We start from the raw sequence: 27643 nt of genomic DNA on the forward strand, positions 1-27643 counted from the left end.
TAAATCATAGGAAACGGTTTAAAAATCCGAAATCAATTTATGAAAATAGATTATATTTTTATCTTTAAAATGACACAAAAGTTAATAAAATTGGATAAGGGGAACTGGAGATATGAATTTTTAAAGAATTATTGCTTTGTAGTGCATTGAAACAAAAAGCTCCAAACTGGTCATCTGGTCTCACCTCGACCGAGGAAAAGTCAAAGTTTAAGGCCGACTGCGATGGAGCCCCACTGGGCTACAGCCCGCGGTCAAAAGTTTACCTTAGGACTTAGTCATTTTTCTGAAGATTTGCTTCAGCGGGACGAACCTGCAAGTCCAATCCGACCTCCTGGAACTCTTCTTCGGATACGGGAGCCCTCGGTGGAGATTTTTACCTTCGGACCTAGTAGTTTTTTCGAGGTGATAATCCTTTGACCAAGGCAAACCTGGATCTTGATCCGACGTCCTTGGAGCCCTCCTCGGATACGCTGGCTGGGAGGTCCAGGTCAACTTCCTACGTTTGGACATTGGGCCAGATGTATCAAAGGGTTTTACCCATTCTGTGTCTATGGGAAAATGTTTTCATACATATGGCCCTTAGTTTCTTTTTTGGAGATTTTCTTCACCGGGACGCACCTGCACATCAGGCCAGTGTCGTGGTTGAGGCAAGCCGGTTCGAGTTGCCGCGGCGGGTCGGTTCCTCTATGGAGCTTTTTTCAAAAAGTTCTCCAAACTTCTGGATCTTCTTCCAGATGTTTTTGTAAGGTTCTTTTGGGGTCCACAGCTCACCCCAAGGATCCAGAAGCTCTGAGATGCTCCTTGGGGTTGTGGACTACAACTCCCAGAATGCACCTGGTGCAAACTCCTTTTTGGCCACTGGACAGGTGGAGAAGTGTGGCTCAATGGTTAGAGCGGCAGACCCTGAAGCAGAGATCTGGCTCAAGACCAGGGTTCAAGTCCCGCTTCGGCAGGTCTTGGGCTCAATTCCCCTTGACCAGATAATTCTCACCTTGGTGCCTAATCTAATTCATGGGTCCCACTCTGCAACTCTGGGCAATAGCTTGCTTAATCACCACAACGGCCCCAACAGCGCTTGGATGCCTGGCTTCACCCTGGGGGTGCTCAGGAGTGGGCGCCTCACAGGGAAAAAGCCAGGAGGGGTTCCATAGCGGTATGAGTACAGCGCCTTGAGACCCTAACGGGTGAGTAGTGCGCTATACAAGTGCTAATTTACATTTGCATTTACATTTTACAGTGGTCAGCTGGTCGGTTTCTTCAGGAGTTGGTGCAGGGGACTCTGGTTAGCAATGTAGCAAACAGGGAGTCCCTCTTTGAACCTGTTGAAGCCAGACAAAATCCTTCTTGTGGTGAAGCCCAAGTGTGCAGCTGGTGCAGTCCTTCAGAGTGCATGATCCAGGTGCAGGCCAGGGGTCCAGCAGGGCAGTCCTTCTTCTTCTGTAGTTCTTCCCGGAAGGGATCTGGTAGGGAACTGAGGTGTGGGTGCATGTCTGCCAGTTTTATCCTTGCTCCTGGGTGACAAACAGGGGGGTCCTGGTTCTCCAATCAGGGGCAGGGTCCTTCCCCCTGTGATAACCACTTCCTGGGAAGTGTGGCAAAAATCAATCCCAGGGAGCAACATTCCTCAAAAATCAATCATGGCTGAAAGTTATTTTTGGAGGTTAAATCTGGCAGAGCCCACCCACTGGTGTGGCTAAAAATCCTAAACACACCCCTTTCCTGCCTTCTCCTAATCTAATCAAGGGGGCACCTAATTGTCTGGGTTTGCAGGATGTGAGGGTGTTGCTGGGTAGCTCCAAATGCCTTTCTCTGCCTTTGAAGACCAGTTTGGGAACCCTCCCCATTCCTGCTTCACCATCTGCTGTGAGGAAGCCTCCTCCCCAAGGCACATCTCTTTGTGTGGAGCCAGGCTCTTCACACCTCATCATGGCAGCCTGGCCAGGCTGCCAGAGGCTGGCCAATCAGAGCACAGCAGCAAAAACACTGCAGGGCTGAAGTTGGCAACTTTTCAGGTTACGTTTAAAACTCTTTTCCTGAACAAGTTATATTAAATCCCACAACTGGAAGTTGTGGGATTTAATATAACAATTAATTTGATACCAAACTTCTGGTATCTGTTACTTAAGGGGACTTTTAAAATTAAAATAAAGTCTCCCCATTCTAGCCTATGGAGGCCATTCACTACAATGAGGGAAAACAAATGTGGCTGTTTTTACCTCACCAGGGCTTATAAAACTATTTTTATAAGGTCCATGCTTATAGTTACATGGCACCTAGCCCTAGGGGCACATAGGGCACATCTTAGGGGTGACTTATATGTAAAAAATAAGGAAGTTTAAGATTTAGGAACTACTTTTAATTCCAAAGTCGAATTTGCATATAAAATACCTATGCTGGGGTCCCTAAACCTACATGCCCTACCATATACTAGGGACTTATAGGTAGGTTGACTCAGCCAATGATAATTAGCCTAATTTGCATACTGATTTTACACAGAGCACAGACCCTGGGACTGGTTAGCAGTACCCAGGGCACCATCAGCGTCAGGAAAGCACCAGCAAAAAGTGGAAGATGGGGACAAAAAGTTAGGGACCTCTGCATTCAGCCCTGTTCTCTCACAATGATGATAAGAACAATATTTTGAACGTGAAAGAACTTGAACTGCCATCAGACTGTTGAAACCAGAAGTGGTAAACCATGGAAATTATTTGAAAAGTCAAAAATTGTAAGTGGCCTGTGTGCACTGCATCAGACATCTGCTTGCAGTAGGATATGGTGGAATTGAGTAGTAATCCTGGCTACCAGGCAAAGATAAAGAAATAGGATGAAGAGGGAACAGGTAACAGGACAAGGACTTGCATTGTATTAGAAGCCAGACACAGAAGACTTTCCATTTTTTAGGTATTTAGAAAATCCCCATACATCCAGGATTTACCAGAAGAGATACAGGCAGAAATATAAGCTGTAATCAAAGGGACAATAAAGTGTATGGGTCTGATTCACAAAAAATGATGTAGAAGTGACATACTCTTGTAATACTCCAGGCTTAGTTATACATTTCAGGAGTAAGCCAGACATGTTCTTGGCCTAATCTTGGAATTCAATTGGGCCCTGTGTAACTTTGGGATTTTTATGCCAGGATCCAAACCCAGATCAACTCCTGATGAAATACAAAGGATAGAAGAGCATTGACTGTTAATATAAAGACAACTATTCCCAGATATTTCCAGCTCCCTATCAAAACAGCAGAAAAATGAAGAAATGTGAAAATGGAAGAAAGGTGCAGTGGTGCTGTGGCATGATAATTGGGGTCAGAAAGAAATAAAGTAGAATATTCTGGTTACCCACCATGGTCAAACCTAGACTCAGTAAAGGTAAAATATCTTTAGTATGGCACCAACTGATAATTGTGAAAAAACACATTGGTTTCCTCTATTTTATAGAGGAAAAAAATTAATTAGATTGGCCTAAAACTAGGGGAAACATGAGAGCTAGTGTCGGGGTGTTCAGCCGTGAAAACGCAAGTGCTGATTTAAAAGCACCAGTGAGGAATCTCGTTATTAAAAATGTGTTATAGAGCAAAGCAATATATTAGAGGAAAAAGTGGGTAGACTATGAAACTAGTGAAAAAACCCATAAACAGTTGAGATAGCTCAAAAGGCTAAGCAGATGAGTTAGGTCAACCGATGACACATGCACATTCAGTTTTAGATACCTGGATAAAAGAAACACATGAGGTAAGATGACTGGAAACAAAGGGAAGCTGTAATAGCTTTAAAGGTTTGAGAAAGAAAGCAGTTCAAATCAGATCCTTTTAAATTGTGAACTAAAGAAAACCCAGACAAGAGGAAGCAAATATTTTCTATACAGGAGCCAATACATGATTGAGAGAGTTAAAGAGCTGGGTTATTGAGGTCAGAGGACACTAGAGAGATTAAATGTGTCTCTTTTGCGTATTTTAGCTAAAGAGCATTTAAGGAAGGGGGTGAGAGAGATTGGTTGATAATCAATCTTTATATCACAAGCATTGTGCATTGTTGTTCAAGGCACGGACTTTCTGTAGGCTGTGGATATTTTGCAGACTTTTACAAGTATGGAGAGGAAATCATATGTATCCTCTGGGAATCATCTGTGTTAAAATACACACAGGGTGGTACTCTTTATTTCAGTGCTAAAGAATGGTACCCTTCCTTAATGGAACCTGACTGTGGTTTTGAGTAACTCAGCCAGTATCATCAGACGTTTCTACACACAACGCACGCGCTCATAAGCAATACAAAAAATAAAACGTTTTCTATAATGCCTTCACCGTTAATCTTCTAGGTGCTATGTTGAATCGACACAGGCATTCGTATAGGAAAATTAATGTATATATTTGCTGGGATAAACAAAATCTGATGTTACCCAGCTTCTATACTTTCAGGTTATAATTTAGTTCCTCCATTGCAAGTTCATGTATTTGAAAAGGGAAAATAAGAAGCGAGTCGCCTTCCAACAGAAACAGGCGTTCCGTTTGCCTTCTGGTGTCAGATGTGAAATGGGTAGGAGTTTCGCTTTGTACTTGCTGTATGTAGCTACTCCTGGCTTATCAGTGCAGTGAGTAATAGTCAGTATAAATTAATAGTGCAATGCTGTCAGCTTTTTCTCTACATCGCTGGAGAAATTATTTTAGCTCTGTTACTCCCAGAAAGTGATTATGGTCCTCATGATGACATCGGCGGTCTTTTCCGAAGACCGCTGTGGTGATGGCCGCCAACAGACTGCCGCGGAGGTGGGAATCTGCCAGCCAGATAATAACACACAAACACAAAACCGACAGAAACCAGCCACAACAACAATTCTGCCAGACGAAACGGAGGCGAAAAACTGTCAGACCCATCCCCCCGCTACGCCAGCAACACACCACCCTCCAAATAATGGACCATGAATCACCACAGCGGACGCTCAATGGAGGTCACCAATTGGCGGTGCAGACAGTCATGTAGAATTGGGCACCCAACACCAACAGAAGCCAACATTGGCCAGATGAATAAACCCACACATGACACATATGCGCACACCGTACACACCCACAAACAGCACTATAAAACACCACACCACACCAATCACAATCCTTTGAAAACACAAAAAACGAACCACAATTTGCCAGATAAAAAGACAATACAAGAACTGCACACAAAAACCACAGCCACCTATTCACCTTTCATGCATCAAACACCACACACCATACCCCAACAGCCATGACACTCTGCACAACACACATTACACCCACCATACAATAGGCATGCCCCCACAGAAGAATCCCCGTTTCACAGATGAGGAGCTGTGGGTGATGGTGGAGGAAATTGTCAGGGAAGAGTCACAGCCGTTCGGTGCACAGGCCCAGCAGATAACCATTGTCAGGAAGATGGAGCTATGGTGGAGGATCGTGGATAGGGTGAACTCCGTGGGAACATAGCCATGCACAAGGGACGACATTCGTAAGAGGTAGAATGACCTACGGGGGAAGGTGAGTTCCATTGCATCCAGGCACCAAGTTGCCATCATGGGGACCGGCGGTGGATCCCTACCTCCTCCCCCATGGTTGACAGCATGGGAGGAGCAAATCTTGGCAATCCTGCATCGTTAGGGCCTCACTGGAGTCACTGGAGGGCTGTACACTGGTAAGTTACCATTACTACCCTACCTCCACTGATACCTGCATGGCATGTCACCCCCTCACCCAGAATCCCTACATCCCACTCCCTCCCATACAGTGCATCACCCCCATAACCACCCTCAATTGTGTACCCCTGCATGCCCTACCCACTGCAAGCACACCCCTCCCAGCTCTGCTTGCACACACAACAGGAATGCATGGGTAGCAGGTAGCACTGCCAATCCCACAATCCATCACCATACACTAACTAAAGTTGGGAGGACAGCACCCAACCCATACGGAAAGCCAGGAATGCGGAATATGTGACAGACAATGACTGAAACAAATCACCTACATGTCCATAGGTGCCCCAGCCAGTGTCAGCAGCGAGCATGTGCAACAGCAACCCAGTCCTCCACCAGAAGATGCCCTCAGTGACGACAGCACCTCTGGATGTCTCGATCTGGACAAACTCCCTGGCTCATCTGGGACCACTGGTCAGTCAGCTTCCACATCCCACACCCAGTCCACCACAGGGCCCCTCCACCTGACTCCAACACCACAGCAGCCACCTAACGTCCACAAACCTCTGTCTCCAGGACACGTCGATCAATATTGTGCCCATCTGTACAGGAACCAGAGTCAACATCACACAGGCAAGACGATGAAGGTCCTGTTGTGAGTGGGAGTGGGCACACCATTCAGGGGACAGAGGCACAGGGGGCCAGGACCAGTGGGAGGTCAGTTGTGCACCAGGGGGAGGCCAGACCCAGGAAACCGACTGCCCAGGAGGCATTCACACATGTCCTGGGGGCATACCAACAATCCTGGACAGGATGGGGCATGTGATTACCACCTTGTAGGAGAACCAGCGGCTGCAGGGGGTAGACCCCCAGGAGGTCATGCAGCAGTTGCAGGGCCTAAATGCCAAGATGGCCTTCATTGCAGGGGTACTGGGTGACATGGCCAACATGATGCATGAGAACAGAGCACACCAGTGGGCCCCATCTACTAGCCAGACTACTCACAAGCCAACAACATCTGCTGCAGCTAGTCAACAGGAGGACCTGTCACACCACTCACAGGCCACCAGCACCCCTCCCCCTGGTAGAAGGTGAACCACTCCACAAATGTTTCCTGCTACCCAGACAGACACCAGAGACTGTTGCCAAGACCAAGACCGAAATGAGCCCCTCCAGAATGTCTCCCTTGTGTCCCACTGAGTCATCTTGTACATTTTGGACTGCCATTGCTCCTTTTCCTATGGCCCCATGGATGATGGACCTGTGCTACAAACCAACTGGGCCACTACACTGACATTTCTGTCCACCATCAATCCACTCTATTGCACTATCCCATCGTTTTTGTCACTTGAACAAACACCCTTGAACACAACTGAATTATTTGTGCTATATCATACAACAATATGCAATGTATTGGACCGCATTATCCTGTGCAAATGTCCTGTAATGTGTGAATCCATCCAACAAATGTGTTTAAGCAGTCTGTGGTCATCACATCAGTACACAGTTGTGACCACACCAACATCTGCAAAAAGAGAAAGCATAAGTGACAGTCAATTGAAAAGTAAAGGTAGTGCTTGGCACAACACAGCTGGTACACAGCACTTAACTGTAATGGAGATATGTACAGTGTTAGAAATGGGGTCTTTGGTTGGAAGTCAAGTTACCCCCTGTCCAAGCAAAGACCCTCACTCTAGTCAGGGTAAAAGAGAATCATCCTCAGCTAACCCCCGCTCACCCCCTTGGTAGCTTGGCACGAGCAGTAGGCTTAACTTCAGAGGGCTAGGTGTAAAGTATTTGTACCAACACACACAGCACTAAAAAATGACACAACACATGTTTAGAAAAATAGAAAATATTTATCTAAACAAAACAAGACCGAAACAACAAAAATCCACAATACACAAGTCAAGCTATCAATTAAAAACCAAAGAGAGTCTTTATGTAATTTTAAACACAAAGCTAACGCTGTTAGTGTGGAAATGTACCTGGGGTGCGTCAAAAATAACCCTGTACGGGTGAGTGTGAGTCAAAAACGGCTTGTGATGCATCGATTCCACTCACGAGCGAGACCGTGCGTTGTTTCTCCTTTCATCGAGTCGGCGTGCATCGTTTCTTCTCTCTGCAGGAGAGCGATGCTTCGATTTGAACCACACTCTCGGGTCCAGGCAGGCCTTGCATCGTTCTTAAACGCCCAGCAATGTTTGCGTTGAAAATCCTGCCTCACGATGATCTGAAAACCACTAAGCACAGGTTGGGATCTCACGAGTCTCCGTCATCGATGCTGCGCACCATTTATCCAGCCGTGTGCATCGATCTTTCAGCCACACTGCATGCGAGCGCCGATTTTCAGCCATGAAGCCGGCGGCTCATTGATTTTTCAGCAGCGGATCGGAGTTGCATAGATCTTTTCCCCGCAATGTCGATGTGTGGATTTCTCACTCTTGGGCTGCCAGCTTCTCCTTTCAGGGTCCCAGGAACTGGATGGGCACCACAGGGCAGAGTAGGAGTCTCTCCAGAGACTCCAGGTGCTGACAGAGAGAAGTCTTTGCTGTCCCTGAGACTTCAAACAACAGGAGGCAAGCTCTACATCAAGCCCTTGGAGAGTACTTCTCAAGATGGAAGGCACACAAAGTCCAGTCTTTGCCCTCTTACTCTGATAGAAGCAGCAACTGCAGGGTAGCTCCACAAAACACAGTTACAGGCAGGGTAGCTCTTCTTCCTCAGCTCTTCAGCTCTTCTCCAGGCAGAGGTTCCTCTTGTTTCCAAAAGGGTTCCTTAAAGTCTTTGGCTTTGGGTGCCCTTCTTATACCCACTTTCTCCTTTGAAGTAGGCCTACTTCAAATTAAAGTCTCTTTTGAATGTGAAATCCTGCCTTGCCCAGGCCAGGCCCCAGACACTCACCAGGGGGTTGGGGACTGCATTGTGTGAGGGCAGGCATAGCCCTTTCAGGTGTGAGTGACCACTCCTCACCTCCCTCCTAGCACAGATGGCTCATCAGACTGTGCAGGCTACACCCCAGCTCCCTTTGTGTCACTGTCTAGTGTGAGGTGCAACCAGCACAACTGTCAAACTGACCCAGACAGGGAATCCACAAACAGGCAGAGTCACAGAAATGGTATAAGCAAGAAAATGCTCACTTTCTAAAAGTGGCATTTTCAAACACACAATCTCAAAATCAACTTTACTAAAATATGTATTTTTAAATTGTGAGCTCAGAGACCCTAAACTCCACTTGGCCATCCGCTCTCAAAGAGAATCTACAGTTTAATCAGATTTAAAGGTAGCCCCCATGTTAACCTATGAGAGAGACAGACCTTGCAACAGTGAAAAATGAATTTAGCAGTATTTTACTTTCAGGACGTATAAAACACATTACTATATGTCCTACCTTAACCATACACCGCACCCTGCCCTGGGGGTTACCTAGGGGTGTCTTACATGCAGCAAAAGGGAATGTTTGGCAAGTCGAATTTACAGTTTAAAACTGCACACACAGACACTGCAGTGGCAGGCCTGAGCCTTGTTTACAGTGCTGCAGGCCCACTAGTAGCATTTGATTCACAGGCCCTGGCACCTCTAGTGCATTTTACTAGGGACTTACTAGTAAACCAAATATGCAAATCATGGATGAACCAATTACATACACATTTTGTATGGGAGCACTTGCAATTTAGCACTGGTTAGCAGTGGTAAAATGCCCACAGTAACAAAAATAGCCATAACAGAGTCCAGCACACATCAACAACCTGGGGAACAGAGGCAAAAAGTTAAGGGAGACCACACCAAGGATGAAAGTCTAACACATGGGAATTACTCTTTCTGTCTTTTTCTTCTTTAGTATTATCGTATTTACTGAATGCAGGGTCAATCCAGAACTGGGTCGCTTGGTTCAACAGAAAATTCTGCATAATGCAGATTGAACCTACCTCTCTCACTCTGTCTAATAGAGGGACATTTAGTAATTAGGGCATGGTATTCTTATGAAGCATTTATGAAGGCACAATATTCAAGTGTCTAGTTATTCTGGCACATTAGTTTGAATATGTTTTCCTGTTGTATTCTGTGACATATTGTTTCTGCCAGTTTATATTCTGGCTCAGTCCTGTAGAGCATGTTTATTTTGGCATAGTGTTCATAGGTTTCTTTACCTTTGTATATTATTATGATGTCATTTTTGTTCTTAGAGACTGTTTCTGATGTTTTTCGATACAATACTTTGAAGCCCCCACATCCCCATTTCGGTAGAAGAAAAGACTTTCTGTCCAGCATCTATGAATTCTAAATGGCATATCTGCCAGAAAAGAGATGCATATGCATTTTTCGTTTGCAATATTTGCATTCCTTTAGGCTCACAATATAACTGTCCCACTGGGGCACTTAAATCACGGTTTCTATGATGCTGCTGATAATCTTGAAGTATTTAAAAAAATGTGCGCTCTTTCAAAACCCATGAATATTTTACTAGCTCAACTTGAAATGGAAACCCTGGGACTAGAATACTGAATGTCACTTTTAGTTATGTGTCTAGCACCGAGTGGATTTTCTTTGTTCCCAATTTGGCTTTAGAATGCACTTTATGCATGGATGTACTTTTTGTTGTATTATACTTAATTTTATTTTATGGGATTTCCATATGTGCTAGAACACATATCAAAGAACTTGAGGAGCAAAACACAAGCAGAGAGGGACAAGAGCAAGACAAGTCAGTCTACATTAAGACTCTGAGGCACAACCCACATAGTATGCACATTTGATCATGCCTTTGTTTACAAGCCTGAGCACAGTAAGGTCAAACGTACTGACTTTGCCAATGCACCTTCTCAATCTGTTTGCATGCGGCGAAATGTGGTGAAATTAATCCCATTCAATAAGGTTAAAGATTTGTGTGTCGCGTTTCTTTATGAACCCTAGGTCCATCCAGTTAGACTCATTATTGTCTAGGAAGTTGCAAAGTTCTGATAGGTTGTTGTTTGAAAAGAAGGGTTTTAGGAGGGATGATTAGGAATCTTCTTTTTCCTAGTGGAGGTTGAAATCTCCCAGAAAGTTCAAATCACAAGAAGAGGTAAATTGATCAGAGCTACAATCAAAGAAACTATCAATACAACTCTTTCTGTGTCTGGTGGATACACCACAATTTTTTTTCTGTTCTGTCAAGGTGGAGGCTGTTGCATTCTAGTGCTAAGTCGTTGGTATGGTGGATGAGCAGAACCAAGGTTCTGTGAGTGCATCAGCATCGATGCTATAGTCTTAAAAAAGGACAGCCATCAGAGTTGTATTGGAGACCACAGACCTAGATTCCATTTGCAGGAAGGTTTCTTGGTGTCAAGGAGGGATGACAGGAGGCGATTGCTCACAGATTGCCAGGGGCTGATTGGTTCTTGACTGTGTATTGCATGCCTGATTCTGGAGGTTGTTGTCAAGAATTGGGTTATTAATTTGGAATTGGGTACGCATACTAACATAATAACACATAACATGATTACATCGAAACACACAACAATGTGAAACACTGGCATATTTTAGGTTCCTGCAAATAAGCAGCAGACAATTCCCAGGGAAATACATGTTAAGTTCAAGCTGTAACAATCACCAATATAATAAGTAAACAAAACAATAAAATTCCCCATCCAACTTGGAGACATCAAGAACAATTAGTAAGCAAAATGACACAACAATGGGAAAATGGATTAAGGAGAGTAGCGATGTGAACTTTTCAGTTTTAAATAAAAAAGTGTCAAGAAATGGCATAGTGCCAATTAGAGACACCCTTTACAGTAGGCACATAACTTTGTGAATTTCAGGTGTAACGGTCAAAGTTTTTACCTTGGTATTTCTGGAAATCCTTCAGCAGTCCAAGGCATGATGATGGAATCTTGAAGTAGGATATCTCGTTTTCGAGCTTCCTCTGAAGCCTTTAGTTTTAGCATCAACAGTTTTGAAAGAAGAAAATGGGGTTTCTTAATCAACAAAATTGCTTTGCTACTGGGAACAATTATTTGCCACAGCTTGTCTTAATTCCAATGTTTAAACATTCCATAGGCCTAATCATGGCAGAATTCAAGCTAAAACTCAGTGCTCTTTTTCAGCATATCTTTTTTGTACTTTACTGCAAACCTTACCAGAGTTTCTCATTCAAAGTGGCACAAGTGAGGCTCAATTCTCCGGAGCTCAGTGTGCTATCTCAGAGCCCCTTCCTGATCTGGAAATGGCTTCCCCTCCTGCCATAAACAGAAACGAATCCAGGAGGCAACTCTCTGAACTGCATCTGTCACTGGGTCCATATTTGGGAGCTTTATTAGATGAGGAAGGCTGTCACAAAAGTCCTGTGTGTTATCAAATGCTCCTGTCTGCCTTAGGTAACTCATCCAGGTCAAGGTGTCAATGTTGGCACTACACCAGTCTTGCTTGCTTAGAAAGTGGGTGTATTATACTATAGAAGGCTAACACCCAAGGCTAAATTGCAGTACCAGCTACAGGCACAGGAGGAAAAGGAAGCTAATAGAAGAGGTTTAATTTTATGTGACTCTGATGTAGCAGAAAATCCACGTTTCAAAAGTTGCTTGACAATAGCAGTTATCAAAAATCTATTATTTTACTTACAATGTACTTACAATTAATCCTTTTCAGGGTAAAACACAGTTTTTGACTGCACAATGACAAATAGCTTTTGGTGACAGTTCTGTGTGAAGGCATACTTTTCCTTAATATTTAGCATGTCCCACTTTTATGTATTTAGCATTCATCCTTGTGGGTGTACAGGCCAATCCAGGAATAGTTTACCTAACGTATAAATCTAGGTTTTTATAAACTTTGCATGTCATCTGTTACTGCCGTGGTTATGCAACTCCAAAAGGCTTCTCTAAAGCAAACACATTGTTGCTATACATGTGGTTGTTATAAATATACACTGCAGCTCACATGTCATTTAATTTCCACACCACTAATACATTTCCAATGCAATCTTACATTAGCCTTGCTACTAAGGTAAATAATGCAATTCCTAAAAAGGTAGTCATGCTCGCACACAGCTGTTTTTTGCGTGTGTGCATTGAGGTCTGCTAGCAGAGACTCAACCAGATTTCTGCGGTATTCGAGGTTCTCCACAGTTTTTGAACTGTGGTTCCCCTCCTGCCCTCCCAGAGCCCATCAGTAGCAGCTCCCCAACTTCCTGCATTTCACCAAACCTCCAGCTCCAGCGTTTTTAGCAGATTTGGTGCTTGACCGTTTTCCCTGTGAAGCTGCCTGAAGTTGCCTGGACCCATGGCCTCCTTGCTTGCCTTTTTGGTGTTGTCATGTGACAGTAGTAGGGCTGCTAGATATTGTGCTGTCCATGCCATGAAAGTCATGGAAGCCTCCTATCTGGTGCTCCTATGCTGGTCATCAGGGTTCGTAAGTAACAATTTCTCCTGATTTTCTTTGTGTTCACACTTGTTTGCTATTCTTGTTTGCTACCGTCTAACAAGCTTAGACTGACGCTCATATTATACTTCACTGGCTTGTTTTTGTATGTTGCTGGCACATCTGCTCCACACTCTCCCTCCTTTCCTTTACCTGTTGTATTATCATTATGCAGTGGTACTTAGTGTTGTTGCTTCTGTTGCTCTTCATATCTTTCTGCTACTGCAATTGTCAAAAAACCTAATCCTAAAGCGGAGTAATTAGTAGGTGCTGCTATACCCCTTGATGCTCTGCCTGTAGGCCCTTTCTGTAGCTCGCCTACAGGCCCCATCATACAGGGACTCAACCCGAGATTAAGAACTAAACCCGAGATTTGCTCTTCTTTACTCTGTCTTCACTCCATGAGAAACTCCCTGTTGCGGACAGTTGTGCATCTGTAATTCCATGCATCCTGTTTTAGTGAATCTCTACGCTGATGGGAGGAGGTTGTGCTTTGGGAGCGATGACGTCTGAGCACGTGACTGAAGGAAAGGAAGAATGCCCTAGGCTTCCCAAAGTTCATGCTCTCAAATTAAACAAGCATTTACAATGCAACGGGTCTCGTGTTTGCTCATGTTAGAGCTGATCGCGTTTTAAACTCCATAACCCGACTTTTCACCTATCGGGCAAAAGTGCATTTATGTACATAACCCGAAAAAGTGAAATTAACTATGTAAAGCGCTCGACTTCTGCCAAGCTAGATCGCGCTCGTAAATGAGAGAAAAAGAAGTCCACGAGCCTGATGGAAAACAGCGAGCCTCGCATGTTTTCTGTACTTGGTCTCTGCGCTCGAGGAGGGCTAGCCACCGGTAAAGGCATGACGTATGCATGCCTTCGACTAATGAAAGCAAGCGGATTTTATTAGGCCAGCACACGAACCAATAAAAAACACTTACGTGAAGTTGACAGGGCTCCGAGCCCTTTTCTAAATACAAAAGCGTCTCGCTGTGATACGCATGCGCGAGCGCATGCAACGCAGGCTCGACCCTAAAAAGTAAAAATGTGCCTGTCACAGCGCCTCACTTTGTAAATATTTGTCCTTCCTGGAAACCCAAAGCGGCACACAGTAAAGTTATGAGTAAGGTGGACCAAACGTCCTTGCTGAGTAGGGTGAAAGAGGCACAGAATAAAGTAAAAGACAGGTATGATCAACTAAACCTCAAATATTTCGACCTGGAAATGTGATACATCTCAAATGTCAAACCTTTGTGAAGAAATGGGATACCAGTTATGGTGAACCTGTCACAGTGAAGAAAGTGTGTACAAATGCTGTAACAGTGGAGGGTGGTCATTGGTGGAAAGTAGGAAAAATTGTAAAGGTCCAAGGTGATGTCTCGAATGAGTTGGATGATAAGAAAAATGTATTATCTAGTCATGTGGAAAAAGAAAACAACACAACAGTTTTTGGAAATTTGGATCAACATGTTCTACAGAGATCCACCTGTGAAAGGCGTGTACCATGGAAGCTCAAGGAGGGTTACAGATAAAAGTGTGTGTGCATATATATATAATATATGTATATATACAAATATATATAAATATATATATATATATATACACACACACACTTTAAGAGTTGAATGTATATTCAAAGAAACATGATGTAATAATGATATTTCATTTGTTCCAATGTATTTCACATTTGTAGGACACACTAATGTTCTTTTTTAAGATTTGCTGGAGTTAAGTTATTGCTCCGCCTGTTATTTTGGTTATTATTTGGGGTGGGTACTGTAGTATGTTTGTTTTGGGAAAAAAAGAGATAATATGTTATGTTCATCCGAGTACGTATATGAATAGCTTATTGCCATTTTAACTAAAACTGTGTATGTTACTGCTCTAATTCAAAGTTACTTACTTACCTGTGTGGGGTAGAGTACCTTCCATTTTATGTATTTACTTCAAATCTTGAATCTTGTGGTTCTAAAATAAATTAAGAAATACATTTTTTCTATATAAAAACTATTGGCTTGGAGTTAAGTTCTTTGAGTGTGTGTTCCGCATTTATTGCCTGTGTGTGTACAACAAATACTTAACACTGCCCTCTGATAAGCCTAATGCTCGACCACACTACCACAAAATAGAGCATTAGAATTATCTAATTGTGCCACTATCTTACCTCTAAGGGGAACCCTTGGACTCTGTGCACACTACCTCTTACTTTGAGATAGTATATACAGAGCCAACTTCCTACACCTGCTTTTTAAACAGATGGACATTTGTTTTAGGTGTGGCAACACCACTCATGTTAGGGGTAACAAACTTCATCTAGCAAAAAAAATTATCTGGAGAAAATGTGGTAAAGTGGGCAATTTTGCCAAAGTGTGTCAGAGTAGAATGTGGAGTGGTGATAATAGTTAGTCTGTCAGTACCAAACTGAACAGCAAAGTAATAGTCAATGTGCTTGGGACCTAGTATGATGAATAACACAATGTACAGAACATTCAAGATGATCTCAGAGACATGGTGATGGTGGTTGCTGATGACGTGGTGACAGGAGATGCCTCTACATATGTAGATGTCTATGTTTAAATTGGAGTTGGTGACAAAAAGATGAATCTATATGTTGATTCTTGGGCCAGAATAACTATGATTACGCAGGAAATATTTGAAGAAACTTGATGAAATAGATAGTAAGAACCACCTGGCGGGGCACCAGTGTCTTATGAGGGACGCAAAAATGAACTTGCAGGATTTTTTTAAGACATTTTAGAATTCACAGGAAGAAAAATCCTGGGAAAGGTGTATGTCACTATAAATGGGTCATCAGTATTGGATTGGTTCCATCAAGGACTGTTTAAAATTGCCCTCAGACTGGGGACCAAAGAACAAATATCAGATGTTGAATCCACTGATTTGGTGGAAGCAATCTTACAACAATATCCTTCTGTATTCAGAGACCAATTAGGCATGATCACAGGTTTCACTCATCAAATACAAGTCAAAGATGGATCAATTCCGGTGAAACATAAGCTACAAAGTGTACCATTTAGTGTAAAGGAGAAACTTGAACAAGAATTGAATGAACTATGTAAAAAGAGGATAATCAAGCCTATAGGGTGATCACTATGGTTGTCACCATTAGTTGTAGCTAGAAAGAAGAATGGTGATTTGCATGTTTGTGTGGATTTACACAGTTTAAATAAGCATATTTGGGTTGGTTATCATCCCTTGCCTAAAATACCCACGTTACTAACCATGATTAATGGATCTAAGTGGTTCTCAAAGTTGGATCTAGCCTCAGCCTACCACTAGGTTGTCTTAGTTCCCTCATCCAGACCTTTTACATCGTTCGTGACGTCTATTGGTACCTATCAATATTGCAGGATACCTTTTGGGTTAGCGTCTGCTGCAGCAGTCTTCCAAATAATCATGTGTCAGATGCTCAAAGAATCAAAGGGGTGGCAGCTTTTCAGGATGACGTGTTGATATATGGGGCCACCAAGGAGGAACACAATTATATCTTGGTACAATTGTTGAATGTGATCCAAGAGAAAGGAGTTGTATTATTGGTGAGAAATGTCAATTCTTGAAGGAAAAAGTTGAAAATTTGGCCCATGTGATATCCGAACATGGGATTGAACCAAGACCAGGTCGTGTTGAAGCAATTGTTCAAGTGTCACCACCTGTTGATAAGAATGGTCTCAAATCATCCATTGGTCTCTGTGAGTTCTACTCAAGAGTCATATAAGATTATGCAACAAATGTCAATCCTTCAACCCACTTGTTGAAAAGAAGTGTTCCGTTTGTGTGGGCCTTAACTTGCCAGGAAGTTTTTGAGTGGATAAAATCACAATTGGCAGGTACAAATATTTTTAAACCCTTTGGCCCCAAAGAAATATGCACAATGACAGTTGATGATAGTGGTTTTTGGTTAGGTGCTGTGCTCACTTAAACTAAAAATGACGTGGAAGACACATTGGGCTATGCAAGTAGGCTATTAAGCTGGATTTAATTGTTCTGTCATTGAGAAATAACTTTTGGCATGCTGGTGAGCAAATAGGCAGTTCCATCCTTAGATTTGGGGTAATAATTTTGTGTTGTGCACTGATCACAGTCCTTTAGTCTCTATATTATAAAAAGACAAGATCAAAAATCTTACTCCTTGTATTGGCAGATTGTCCGCCAAACTACTGAAATATGTTTTTGAGTTGTCATAGTTACCTGGTGATAAGAATGGCAAAGCAGATTATCTTTCCTGGTTTCCCATCGGAGAAAGTGACTGGGATATTGTTGAAGAGGAAGAAGAAGAAAGTTGTTTCATTGCAGCTATTAAGTTGGAATACATGTGTTCTATGAATGAGGAAGAGAGAAGAACAAAATTGAGCAAGAATGATTCATTGTTGCAAGTGATGAAGTTTGTTAAAAATGAGAAAAATGTTCTGTATCAATTTCAAACTTTTGTTAAAGTTTCTTCTGAACTGTTGGTAGAAGATGGGCTACTCATGCTTGGAGAGAGATGTGTGCCTCCTGTGAGATTAAGGAGAAGGATAATGTGTGGGGCACATGAGGGTCATTTGGGTATGACCTTAACCAAGCATAGAGTACCTGAGAATGTTTGGGGGCTTGCTTTGGACAAAGTAATTGATGAATATGTGGGTGATTGCATAGTCTGGTGTAATGCAGGACTTTAAAATCAAAAACCCTTCCATGTAGCCAACTGAATTTCCAACTAGAGAGTAGGAAAAATGTGGACTTGACCTAGTGGGTCCATTCACTTTGTTAACATCTACATACAGATTTGCTGTTGTTCTGGTTGACTAGTATACAAAGTGGCCAGAGGTCCAGTTCATGAGTGATCCTACATCCAAAAATGTCATAGACTTTTTGAAAGATGGTTTCTTAAGAGAAGGTTTGCCGTCTCACATTGTAGGTGACAATGAATTGCAGATTACCAGTGAGAAATTTCAGAATTGTTTGCATCGGGGGGCAATAAAGCACTTGGGAAGCTCACTATATCACCCACAAACTAATAGGCTTGTAGAACGCATGAACAGGACCCTGGTTAACTGCATCTGATGGGCTATAGTGAGCAAATGCATTGCTCAAAATGCTGTGCGCTCAATGCTTTGGTTCTATCGTACCACACCACATCCTTCTACGAAAGTGTCCCCATTTGAACAATTGAGTGGTAGAAAGCTTTCATTCAAAATTTGTCCAGACTGGATGTCAAGATGGGTTAAACATAATGTAATGGAAGAAGTGGATGAGGTTGTCAGACGTAATGTACATGAGGCACCACGTAAGCAAAACAGTTATTTTATGCTAGAAAGGTGGTTTCTTCTTTTATAAAAGTTGGTGACCAAGTACAGATCAAGGTGCCTGTTCACAGAAGGAAAGGAACTTTGAAATATATGGAACCCATGTTTGTTGACAAGGTGTGTGATAATGCTATTAGGGTCAATAACAAGAACTGCTGGACTGCAGGAAAAGTATTTAAGGTTATCAACACTCAGGTGACTATGAGGTTTGCTGCCACAGAAACTGATTTGAATGTTGATCAAAGTGTGGGACTCTTGGATAAAAATAGCACTAACATCAAAAACTCAAGAAATGAAAACAAAGTGGTGCAGCATCCTTTATGTGCTCGTAGTAGCATTCACATAAATTACCCATTAGATATAGTTGAAATATTTGGTGTCTACATGGATGTGTGTTATATTGGTCTCTGTTCATAATCTTTCCTGACAACATATTGTCTATGTATATTTGGGTACTGGTGGATACTATTACACCTTTAGTAAGGTGAGGTGTTAAGAAGTTATCATATGCATAGGTCTTTCTTTCATTTTTGTTATTCTTAGTTTTATTTTCCAGTTACTTTTGTATTTAAGTATAGGGTTATGTTACGTAAGCATAATGTTCTGGTTTTATTGTTTTTGTTGTTAGGAGCTCAAACATGCTATTCTGTATTACAAAAGAAGAGAGAAGGATAACGTAGTAGCCAATGCTAGGTCTCTGCACTGGCTATTATGATGTAATTGTATTCTGTTTTGAATGTTGAGGAAATGTCAAACAGTGGTACGGCAGTTGAATGCAGGCTGTAAAGATCCTAAGTTGTGCAATATTTTCTGTCCATTAAAGTGCATTATTTAACCACTGTGTAAGACATGGTTACTACAGTTTTTTTGTGTGATTGTGTGAGTGTAAGTGAGTGACAAAGTATAAGTAAGCCAGAGTAAGTGAGAGTGTGAATCAGCGAGCCATAGTAAGAGTTAGTGCATGAGACAGTGAAAATGAATGAGTGAAAGTGAGTGCAAAGGAGTGAGCAAGAGTGAATGGGATTTGTGAGAATGAGTGTAAATAAGTGAAAGTAAGTGAGAACGTGTTGTTATGCTTGCATGTCTGCTGTTGGACCTTGCAAGTGTGTTGGCTCATAGAGGCACCAATGTAAAATACTGGCACTGGCGTACTGGAAGTAATAATTGCATGTAGGATACCCATGGCAAAATGCTGGCACTGGAGGTAAATCATGGTATGGCGCACCCATGAAAAATGCTGGCAGTGGAACACCGGAGAAAATTCTTGGCATAGGTGGCACCAGTGGGAGAATGCTGAAGCTGGCACAGTAAAGGAAATTCTCGGCATAAGGACGGACAGCCATGGCATGTCAGGGGGCATCTATTACAAAATGCTGTCCTCAATGTACTAGACATCATTTTTGACATAAGAATCATCCATAGTACATGGGTGGCAGTAATGGCAAAACTCTGGCACATGGTATGTAATATTTAGGCAAATGCAGCACCCTTGACAAAATGATGTCCCTAGTAATGGAGGCACTTTTTGACATATGGGTGCCACTACTGGACTGGGGCCATGTCATGGAGACTGTCATAATTCAACAGTTTGGCACACCTTGAAGGGACCTGAATATTTAATAGGTGCCTTTTTAGAGTATGTGGCTTTTTAGCACATTTATATGAAACTTATGCTGTAAAAAGCACCCTTAAAGTCCATTTCTTTTACTATTTTCTCAAGGGAAAGAATCTCACCCACCTCACAGAAACCGCTATGAAATATCAGAATCATTTATGTCACTCACTTACTACAATCCAGGTAAATGTCCATTGACAAGTCATGGGTCAAAAGTCATAAGATGTCACTTCCTGTGATGTTATTAAGATCAAAGCATGTATGATGTCACTTTCAATTTGGTGAATTGAGGTCTGTGAAGACCTTCAAGACCACAAAAAGCTAAACTTATGGGCGAGATTCCCAATTACTAAATCACTGAATGAGAATGTGCAAATTTTTTCAGCTGAAAACTCTACTCTCAACTCTGGAAAATTCCACCAACCTTATGAAATTATCACTGGACCAAGTGATAAAGTATATATTCCTGTAGAAGTAGACATTGGGAATGTTGGAGAAACTCCTCAAGGTCGAAACTTTGGGAGTATTCATACACAAATATATTACTGAAAAGCTTGCAGCAAGTTTGGAAATAGAGTGGGAAAGTGCCCCGAAAACCCCCATATTTTTAGGCGGCAGCAGGGGCGGCTGGTGTTCAAGGGCTAGGGGTCTGCGCCCCTAGCCTTTTCTGGCCTCTCTAGTGAAGCATATATTTAATTTCATGATGAAAGTAAAACATTTTCTGCACAACATTTTCCGAGTGAAAGTTGTGCACTTTGAAAAGCCACACTGCGCTTGCGTCAGTATGTGGCTGAAAGCTGCACAGTAGGGCTGACAGGGCTTGCCCACGCAAAGCCCTTACTTTTTCCCAGAACGCAGTGACGTCCCTGGCTTATCTCCTCCTCCACCAGAAGCCCTGATAGTAAACAGCCTGGAGCGTTTTTTGTTCAGCCCGGGTTTCTGAAACCTTCATGTCACTCAGATATTTTTATCCACCCTTTTCTATTTACTCAAATAGTGGGGTGTGATCAGAAGGGTCTACGTACCAGAGGTCACATTTTATTAAAAGAATGTGGCATTGCGCAAATAAAATCCCCTTTTCCTGCATTACAAGCAGTCTGCAGCAGAGAAATGGAATAAATACAATAAATAACTCCATCCAGGGCTCTATGGGAGACAGGAGTGTGACCTGAAGACCTTAAGTCATAAATATGCCAAAGATAACCCTGCACACAAGTAAGTTGGAGCTCTATCTTTTTTACAGACAATAAAAAAAAATGTGTTCTTTCAGCTCTTCTCTCCCTTCACTGCCTCTGTAGGTGATGTCTCTCAAAGGCAGTAATGGTTCCAGTAATTTATCATGGCTAGTTATGCTCATTTTATTTCTTCTGCAGACTAATGATGTGATATGTCATATTAAACATGTAATCTGCAGTTTAAATAAACGTGCACCTTTTATCACTGAAACTGCTGGATACTGGATGGGTGTCTGTTTATAAGAGTTGTGTGAATGGCAGTGGATGACAATGTGGATGAGTAAATGGGTAGGTGATCGAAGGCAGTCGGTGAGTAGGTGAATGGAAATACGTGGGTAGTGAGGCTCACTCACAAGGTGCAATTCCGTCTTGTATTTGTGCCCCACCACTGCTTTTAGTCACAAGCGACCACTGGGCGGCAGGGGACGTCTTTTAAGGAAAGATTATTCCCACGTGTAATACATTAAAGTGTGTAAGTGTAATTTCCAGCATACCTACTCCTGTAGTTTACTGTCACTACGTACTACCTGTAGCAATTTTTGTTGGCAAGGAATGAGTAAAGCCAGTAAGCCTACCTTGCACGTATTTTTGAGTCCTACCGTCAGAGTCTATGTAAATACAGAAAAAATAATAAATCTATGTAAGTAGCCGTAAAAAAATTGTGATGAGATTTCATGAATCTACCCACTGTTCATGCAAAGCAGTGTTTTATAGCAATAGCATTACGAACTAAAATAGTGCTGTCTGCGTTGTTTTTGTTAATTAATAGGTGCAGTCTATTTTACCATAACAATATAATGTGTCCTAATTTTATGACATTAATTGTAAGAATATTTGTGGCACCAAAGACTTTTTAAATACTCCTTGCAATCATCATGTGTAGCTCCGCCATGCACTAAATGGACTATTTGTGTGGTGCACATGTCGCAGAAAGGGAAAGACGCAGCCACTTAGGCTGAAACTTGCCTACAACTCCTGTTGACCGTAAAGGCCAGCCCTGAAAAGGGCCTGTAGTATTTCTCGCCGAAGTACTAATTAACACTCATTCGAACAGAAACTAGCCTTGAGAAACCACAGAAGCACAATGTACAATTTGCATATGTGGGCCCATTGCTTAATTTGTAAATAAAAAAGTGCCGGTGCCCAAAGCCCTCCTCTTAAACACGCGGCAATTAAATGTGCAAACACAGAATACTGAGGCGGCGTAATCCTGAAGCAATTTTGGGCCTCTTTAATCCATACAAAGCCACTCCCTGCCTCTTCAGCTCACTCTTGCGGCTTTCTCCTTTCTCCCTTTGTGACGCTTTTTCGTTTTTCCCATCCTCCATCTTTCCCATATGTGTCTTTTGCCTGGAGCAAATGCTTGAGGCAGAAGAATTAGCCCCGGCCCTCAAAAATAAGTGCCAGTGCTCAGCACCGGAAACAACAAGCACAAATTAAGCACTGTGTGGGGCGAACCAAAATCTAATACATTGAAAAGAGGTCAAAACCATGAAAGACTTGACTCGCGTTTTTTGGTGCTTGAAAAAAGCACTCCTGTAAAATTATTGTTTTCTCCTCTTAATCGTGAACTCGTCAATTCTTTTCCAGATTTAACCTTTGATGAGTGTCGAACTAAAGGGGTCACCTTGGTGAAGACAAACAATGGACACTACAGCTTTGACTATGCCACAGCAGCAGCTGTCTGCGAAAAACTGGGATTCATTCTGGCAAATAAAAGTCATATAGAGGAAGCGCACGCCCATGGTTTTGAAACTTGCAGGTACACACCTCTAACTTTAATTTGCAGTCTATGGTTTTGGAATGCAATTTACATCATAATGTTGCATTGTTTTCTGCAGTTTTGGATGGGTGACTGACGGCTTTGGTGTAATTTCTCGAATTCATGCAAACGAGAAATGCGGACAGAGCAAGATTGGAGCTCTGAAGTGGGCAGCCGACCTTTCAAGGCCGTTTAACGCTTATTGTTTTAATGCATCAGGTAAGCAAATATGAAGACTTGTTCTCAAGGGCTTTTCCCTACAGTTAATTTACATATTTTCCTTATAGGCACATACACGATTTGCTGGCTCAGAAAAATAAATACGGGTGAGTGAAATTCGAAATTCTCACTTAGTGGCTACACACTAGTGGCTCCCTAGCACAGGAAGTCCTGTCACTCACAGGCAGGACTTGTCAACAGCTGCTAAGTTGCGTCTGTCTGGTTCTAACACTCAGCACTAGGAATGGTTCCTGCTACTGCGCCTAGCTGCTAAAGCGACCTCCCTTTTTTTGTCTTGCACAAAAATCTGAGAACTGTGGACAGGGACAACATTCCAGATGTCTCAGGAACACTTATATGAGGATCCTGGATTATTTCTAGGACCCACCTCAAACCCAGATACACAAAGCCGCAATGGAGAATTAGGAACAAGGGTGCTACAGGAAAGTAACAAAGGGCATGTGAAAAGGGGCTTGTCAAGGGGGAAAGACAGGAGGGGGGTCAGGATGAGCAAAATACTGAGTCTCTGTGGCCCTGAAATATGGCCTGTACCATACTGGCAGGAGCCAGTTCAGGAGATAAATGATGATAGTATGGCAACAACAGTGTCTCAGCTATGCCAGAGGTTGGGTGTAGATCCTTAAGAGGCCCATTTCAAATGGCCTGGAATTTGGTAGGTGTTCCAGCTTCTGAAAGACCCGCAGAGCAATTATCCAGTGGTTTAGGGAGTGTGGTGCAGGGAAAAACTTATTCGCTGCTCCCTTATAGAGTATGCCTTTCGTGTGCGGCCACTTATTTGCCGTTGTGCGCATGATAGCATGACCCTCCCCCTCAAGTCACCTTAGCCACTATGATGTGCCTTTGGAGGTCGCTCTGCTTCCTCACTGGATACCCTGTTTCTTTTGTGCCAGCAATGTGGGAGTCCCAACAGCTCGCACTTCCTGCTTATACTGCTTCCAGGTTTCAGGATGCTCAGTTTGCAACCAGACTTTCTGCATGTGGGGGTGAGGTGGCTTGCCTTGCTGATTTAACCACTTTACTGTCAGCTGCCTCGGTCTGTAGCGTGTTTCCTTGCTTGTGCTCTGTTCGGGGGAGCATTTCAGACTCCTCATCCACCCTCTACAGAGAACCCCGCTTTCTTGAAGTGGCTGCCCCTCCTTGGCCTCAGTGTCGGCTATGGAGTCAGTCGGCCTGACGCCTCACCTAGTTGTCACCCAATGCTTTAGCCCTGCAGCAACACTTAAGCTCCCAAAAACATCCATAGAGTGCTCCTTTAGGTAAAACGAGATCTGCCTTTGCCAGTCTCTTCCTCTCTGGCTATCAATGCCGACCTATGCCAAGGGCCTGGTTTTATAGTTTTAGTCAAGATTTACTATAGTTCTGGCAACTGCTCCATACCGATGAACCCTATGTCATTGTGGGTTGAATATTTGCATTGATTGTGTGCACCTTGCTCCACTTAGGCATTTATTTAGTCTTCAGATGCAGGTTCAATGGAGCCAGTTTGGTTGATGCTTTTTGGTGAGTTTTCTTAATTTCGTTTTCCAGCTGAGTTTGGAGAGGAGTGTCAACCCTAGGTACGAGCTGCTGTTTTCCCACTTTAAATCCTCTTCATTGAGGTGGATCCATTAATACTTTTTGATCCTCTTTCTGGTGAATAATTTTGCTGTGGTATTACTTGTGCTGAGGTTTATCTACCATTTGCTATACTATCTAGAGATTCTTCTGAGTGATGTCCTTAGTGACTTCCTTTTCATCGAAATACCAGGAGATGATGCTGACATTATCAGCGGCACACAGTCTGTCTTTTTTTTATGTCAGTGGCAATGTAGTTTGTAAATAGTTTGAAAAGAAACAGTGCAAGAATTGATCCCCAAGAAACTTCAGCACGAATAGGACATATTGTTGAACACTCCTCTTGTACAGTAAAATGAAAAGGCATGTTCCCTCGGATAGCTAATCAGCAGGTTTTACCAGGTAAGTTGGAAACTTGAGTTTAATGAGCGCGTAGATCAGTCCTGTGTGCCATACTTAGTCAATTGCTTGGCTACACACAGAAAGAATACTCCATTTGATCGTTTGATGTTAAATCCATAGCTCATAATGTCCACCTCTTTGAGAAGTTGATGATTTATCTTTGGAGTGTCAGTTTTTGCTAGATGCAAAGACGCTGAGATGGGCAAGAATTACCTTTTTTGAAGAGCTTTGAAAGGCCAGAAAACAGATGTATGAGACAACAGTTTGCAGGAATTTTAATCATTCTAAGACTTAAGTAAATACAATGACTCTTGCTTCTTTCCAGGTTAAGGGAAGTACTGGTGCTGGATAAATACGTCTAGTTGAAAATCTCAACAAGATGTTTTTGCGATCATCTTCCTTCCCTGATTAATTTTTCCATCCTTTCCTGGTACCTTGGAGTTTTTCAGTTCCTTTACAAAAATAAGCATTTCATTCTTTGAGCATCCCTTGATGTTTGCAGCTTCTTTTTTCAGTGGGTGCTCCCAGTGATAGCACATGATTTCTCGATCTGCTTCTGTTGTCAATTTGGATTCTGCTAGTTTGTCAGCAAGGACTTCTGCCTTGTCTCTGTTGCTGCATACCAGGTGTCTTGCCTTGTATTAGTGGGGTTGGTTTCTTTTCTCCAGCTAAACAATGGGTCATTCTCCAGACGAGTTGCCACAGTCTTTCAGGTTAGCTATAACACCTTCCTTTTTTCACCTCTGTTCCGGCTTATTTGTGTCTTCAGCAGTTTTGTGAGCATGTTGTACTTTTTCAGCAGGTCAGGGGTGCGATATGTCTGCCACTGTCTTCATGCTTATTTAGTCATCTAGTAAAGGCTTGATGCCTTTAGGGTGGTCATAGATGAAAAACTGTTGGGGTTTCTGTTGATAAACCTAGTGGTCAATGTTTTAAATGGAGTGGGAAGGACCAAGAAACAGTGTTTTACCCAGGTTTCTTTTGTATGGACAATATTCTGTGTTCTGAATTTCTTGATAGTTTCCTATTTCCTCTTCAACAGTTTTTAATACAGGGTTGTTGTCGGACCTCAGAGCTGTTAACGTTTCCAACTCCATAAACTGTGAAAAGTTCTCCCTGACAACGATATTCCAGACATCTGGTTTATGTCTTGCTGCGCCAGGATAGAGTGTTGGACGAATTAGCTTAGCAACTACAAAGTCGTTCCTTCTTGGCTGTGTGAGAAGAGCATGTCCTTTGCTGTTTGCATTCTGGGAATTCCTGCACTGGTGCTTGGCATTAATGTGCCTCCAATTATGGTTGGGATGCTGGAGTCCAGAAAAGGCATAGCAAGGTTGCTTGGGCATAGCTTTGTTGGGGGACAGTCAAATAAGTGTGCCTGCAGATATCTGGACCTGTATAACAGTAGCTTCAATGTTCCCCATTGGTGGTAGTGCAATCTCGCAATGATTTATCATTATGGCGAATCAGCCAATTGGCTAAAGTTGCCACCTCAAGAGAGCCTTTTGACATTCATGCCCTTGGCCGCCACCCCCAGCTCCGGGGCAGCTCCCTCTGTTTGATGCATACTCAGTCCTTCCCTGACCCTGCTTCTGGGGTAGTGAGGCAGTATCTGCGTTTTCCTGCTCAATAATAGCCTGAGGAGGCCCTCTGCCAGGTTTTGGCTCTGGCTACCTGAGTATATATGATTTGCTCAAACCTCACTTGATTATTTAAAATTAAATGTAGGTGCACCATGACTTACATTCATAAGTGTTCAAATGATCGTTGTTTTGTTAAGGTATATGAAGTGAATTACATATCTGTAATCATTAACAACATCCTGCCCTAATAGATACATCGTTTTGGAATGTTATGATGGCATTGAATTTCCTACCGAGTTATGTCCTTATTGAAGCAATAGGCGTGTTTAGAGGATGGCCAAGATGTGATCGTCACAGCTTTACAACTATTTAGCCTCCTCCTAAACCCCAGCTCTAAGTCCCAAATGTGGTTTATTACGAGAGATTAGCCCGGTATGCATTTTATTATTATAAAAACATAAATGCCTCCAAAATCTTTGTGAAAACAGTCCTTGGGTTTCATAGGGAAAGTATGCCGCTACTTTATAAACTGACCTGGTGCTAATGACTACCAGTTTTTCTTGAAAAGTTTTAGTGAAACAATTTCGCAATGTTCCTTTTTTGAAGTGAAGTTGCACATTTACACTCACGTTTTTAACATCTGTCGCCCTCAAAAGCATATGTTTCGCATGTCAATTGACTGTGAGCTGGACTCTGTTTTTGCTGTTTTTGGTACTCAAGGCACTTTACCACGGCTGTCCAGTGCTAAACTGCAGGTGCTCCTGTGTAAATTATATCAGTAGTTGGCTTATTCCTGATTGGCATTTTTGATTTACTAGATCAAATGCTACTAGTGGGCCTGCAGCACAGATTGTGCCACTTACATGAGTAGCCTAAACATCTGTGTGTGC

The 27643-nt window shown here is 42.6% G+C and overlaps 1 protein-coding gene across 1 annotated transcript in view; it reads left to right on the forward strand.

Moving 5' to 3' along the window:
• LYVE1 (lymphatic vessel endothelial hyaluronan receptor 1) overlaps positions 1-27643 on the forward strand; it is a 104347-nt gene that overhangs the window by 19665 nt on the left and 57039 nt on the right. Inside the window, exons 2-3 of the mRNA XM_069223616.1 lie at positions 22803-22974; positions 23054-23193. Coding sequence (XP_069079717.1) covers positions 22803-22974; positions 23054-23193 — 312 coding nt within the window. The remainder of the gene's footprint in view (positions 1-22802; positions 22975-23053; positions 23194-27643) is intronic.

This window comes from Pleurodeles waltl, chromosome 3_1 (genome assembly GCF_031143425.1).
Source record: "Pleurodeles waltl isolate 20211129_DDA chromosome 3_1, aPleWal1.hap1.20221129, whole genome shotgun sequence".
Taxonomy (NCBI): domain Eukaryota; kingdom Metazoa; phylum Chordata; class Amphibia; order Caudata; family Salamandridae; genus Pleurodeles; species Pleurodeles waltl.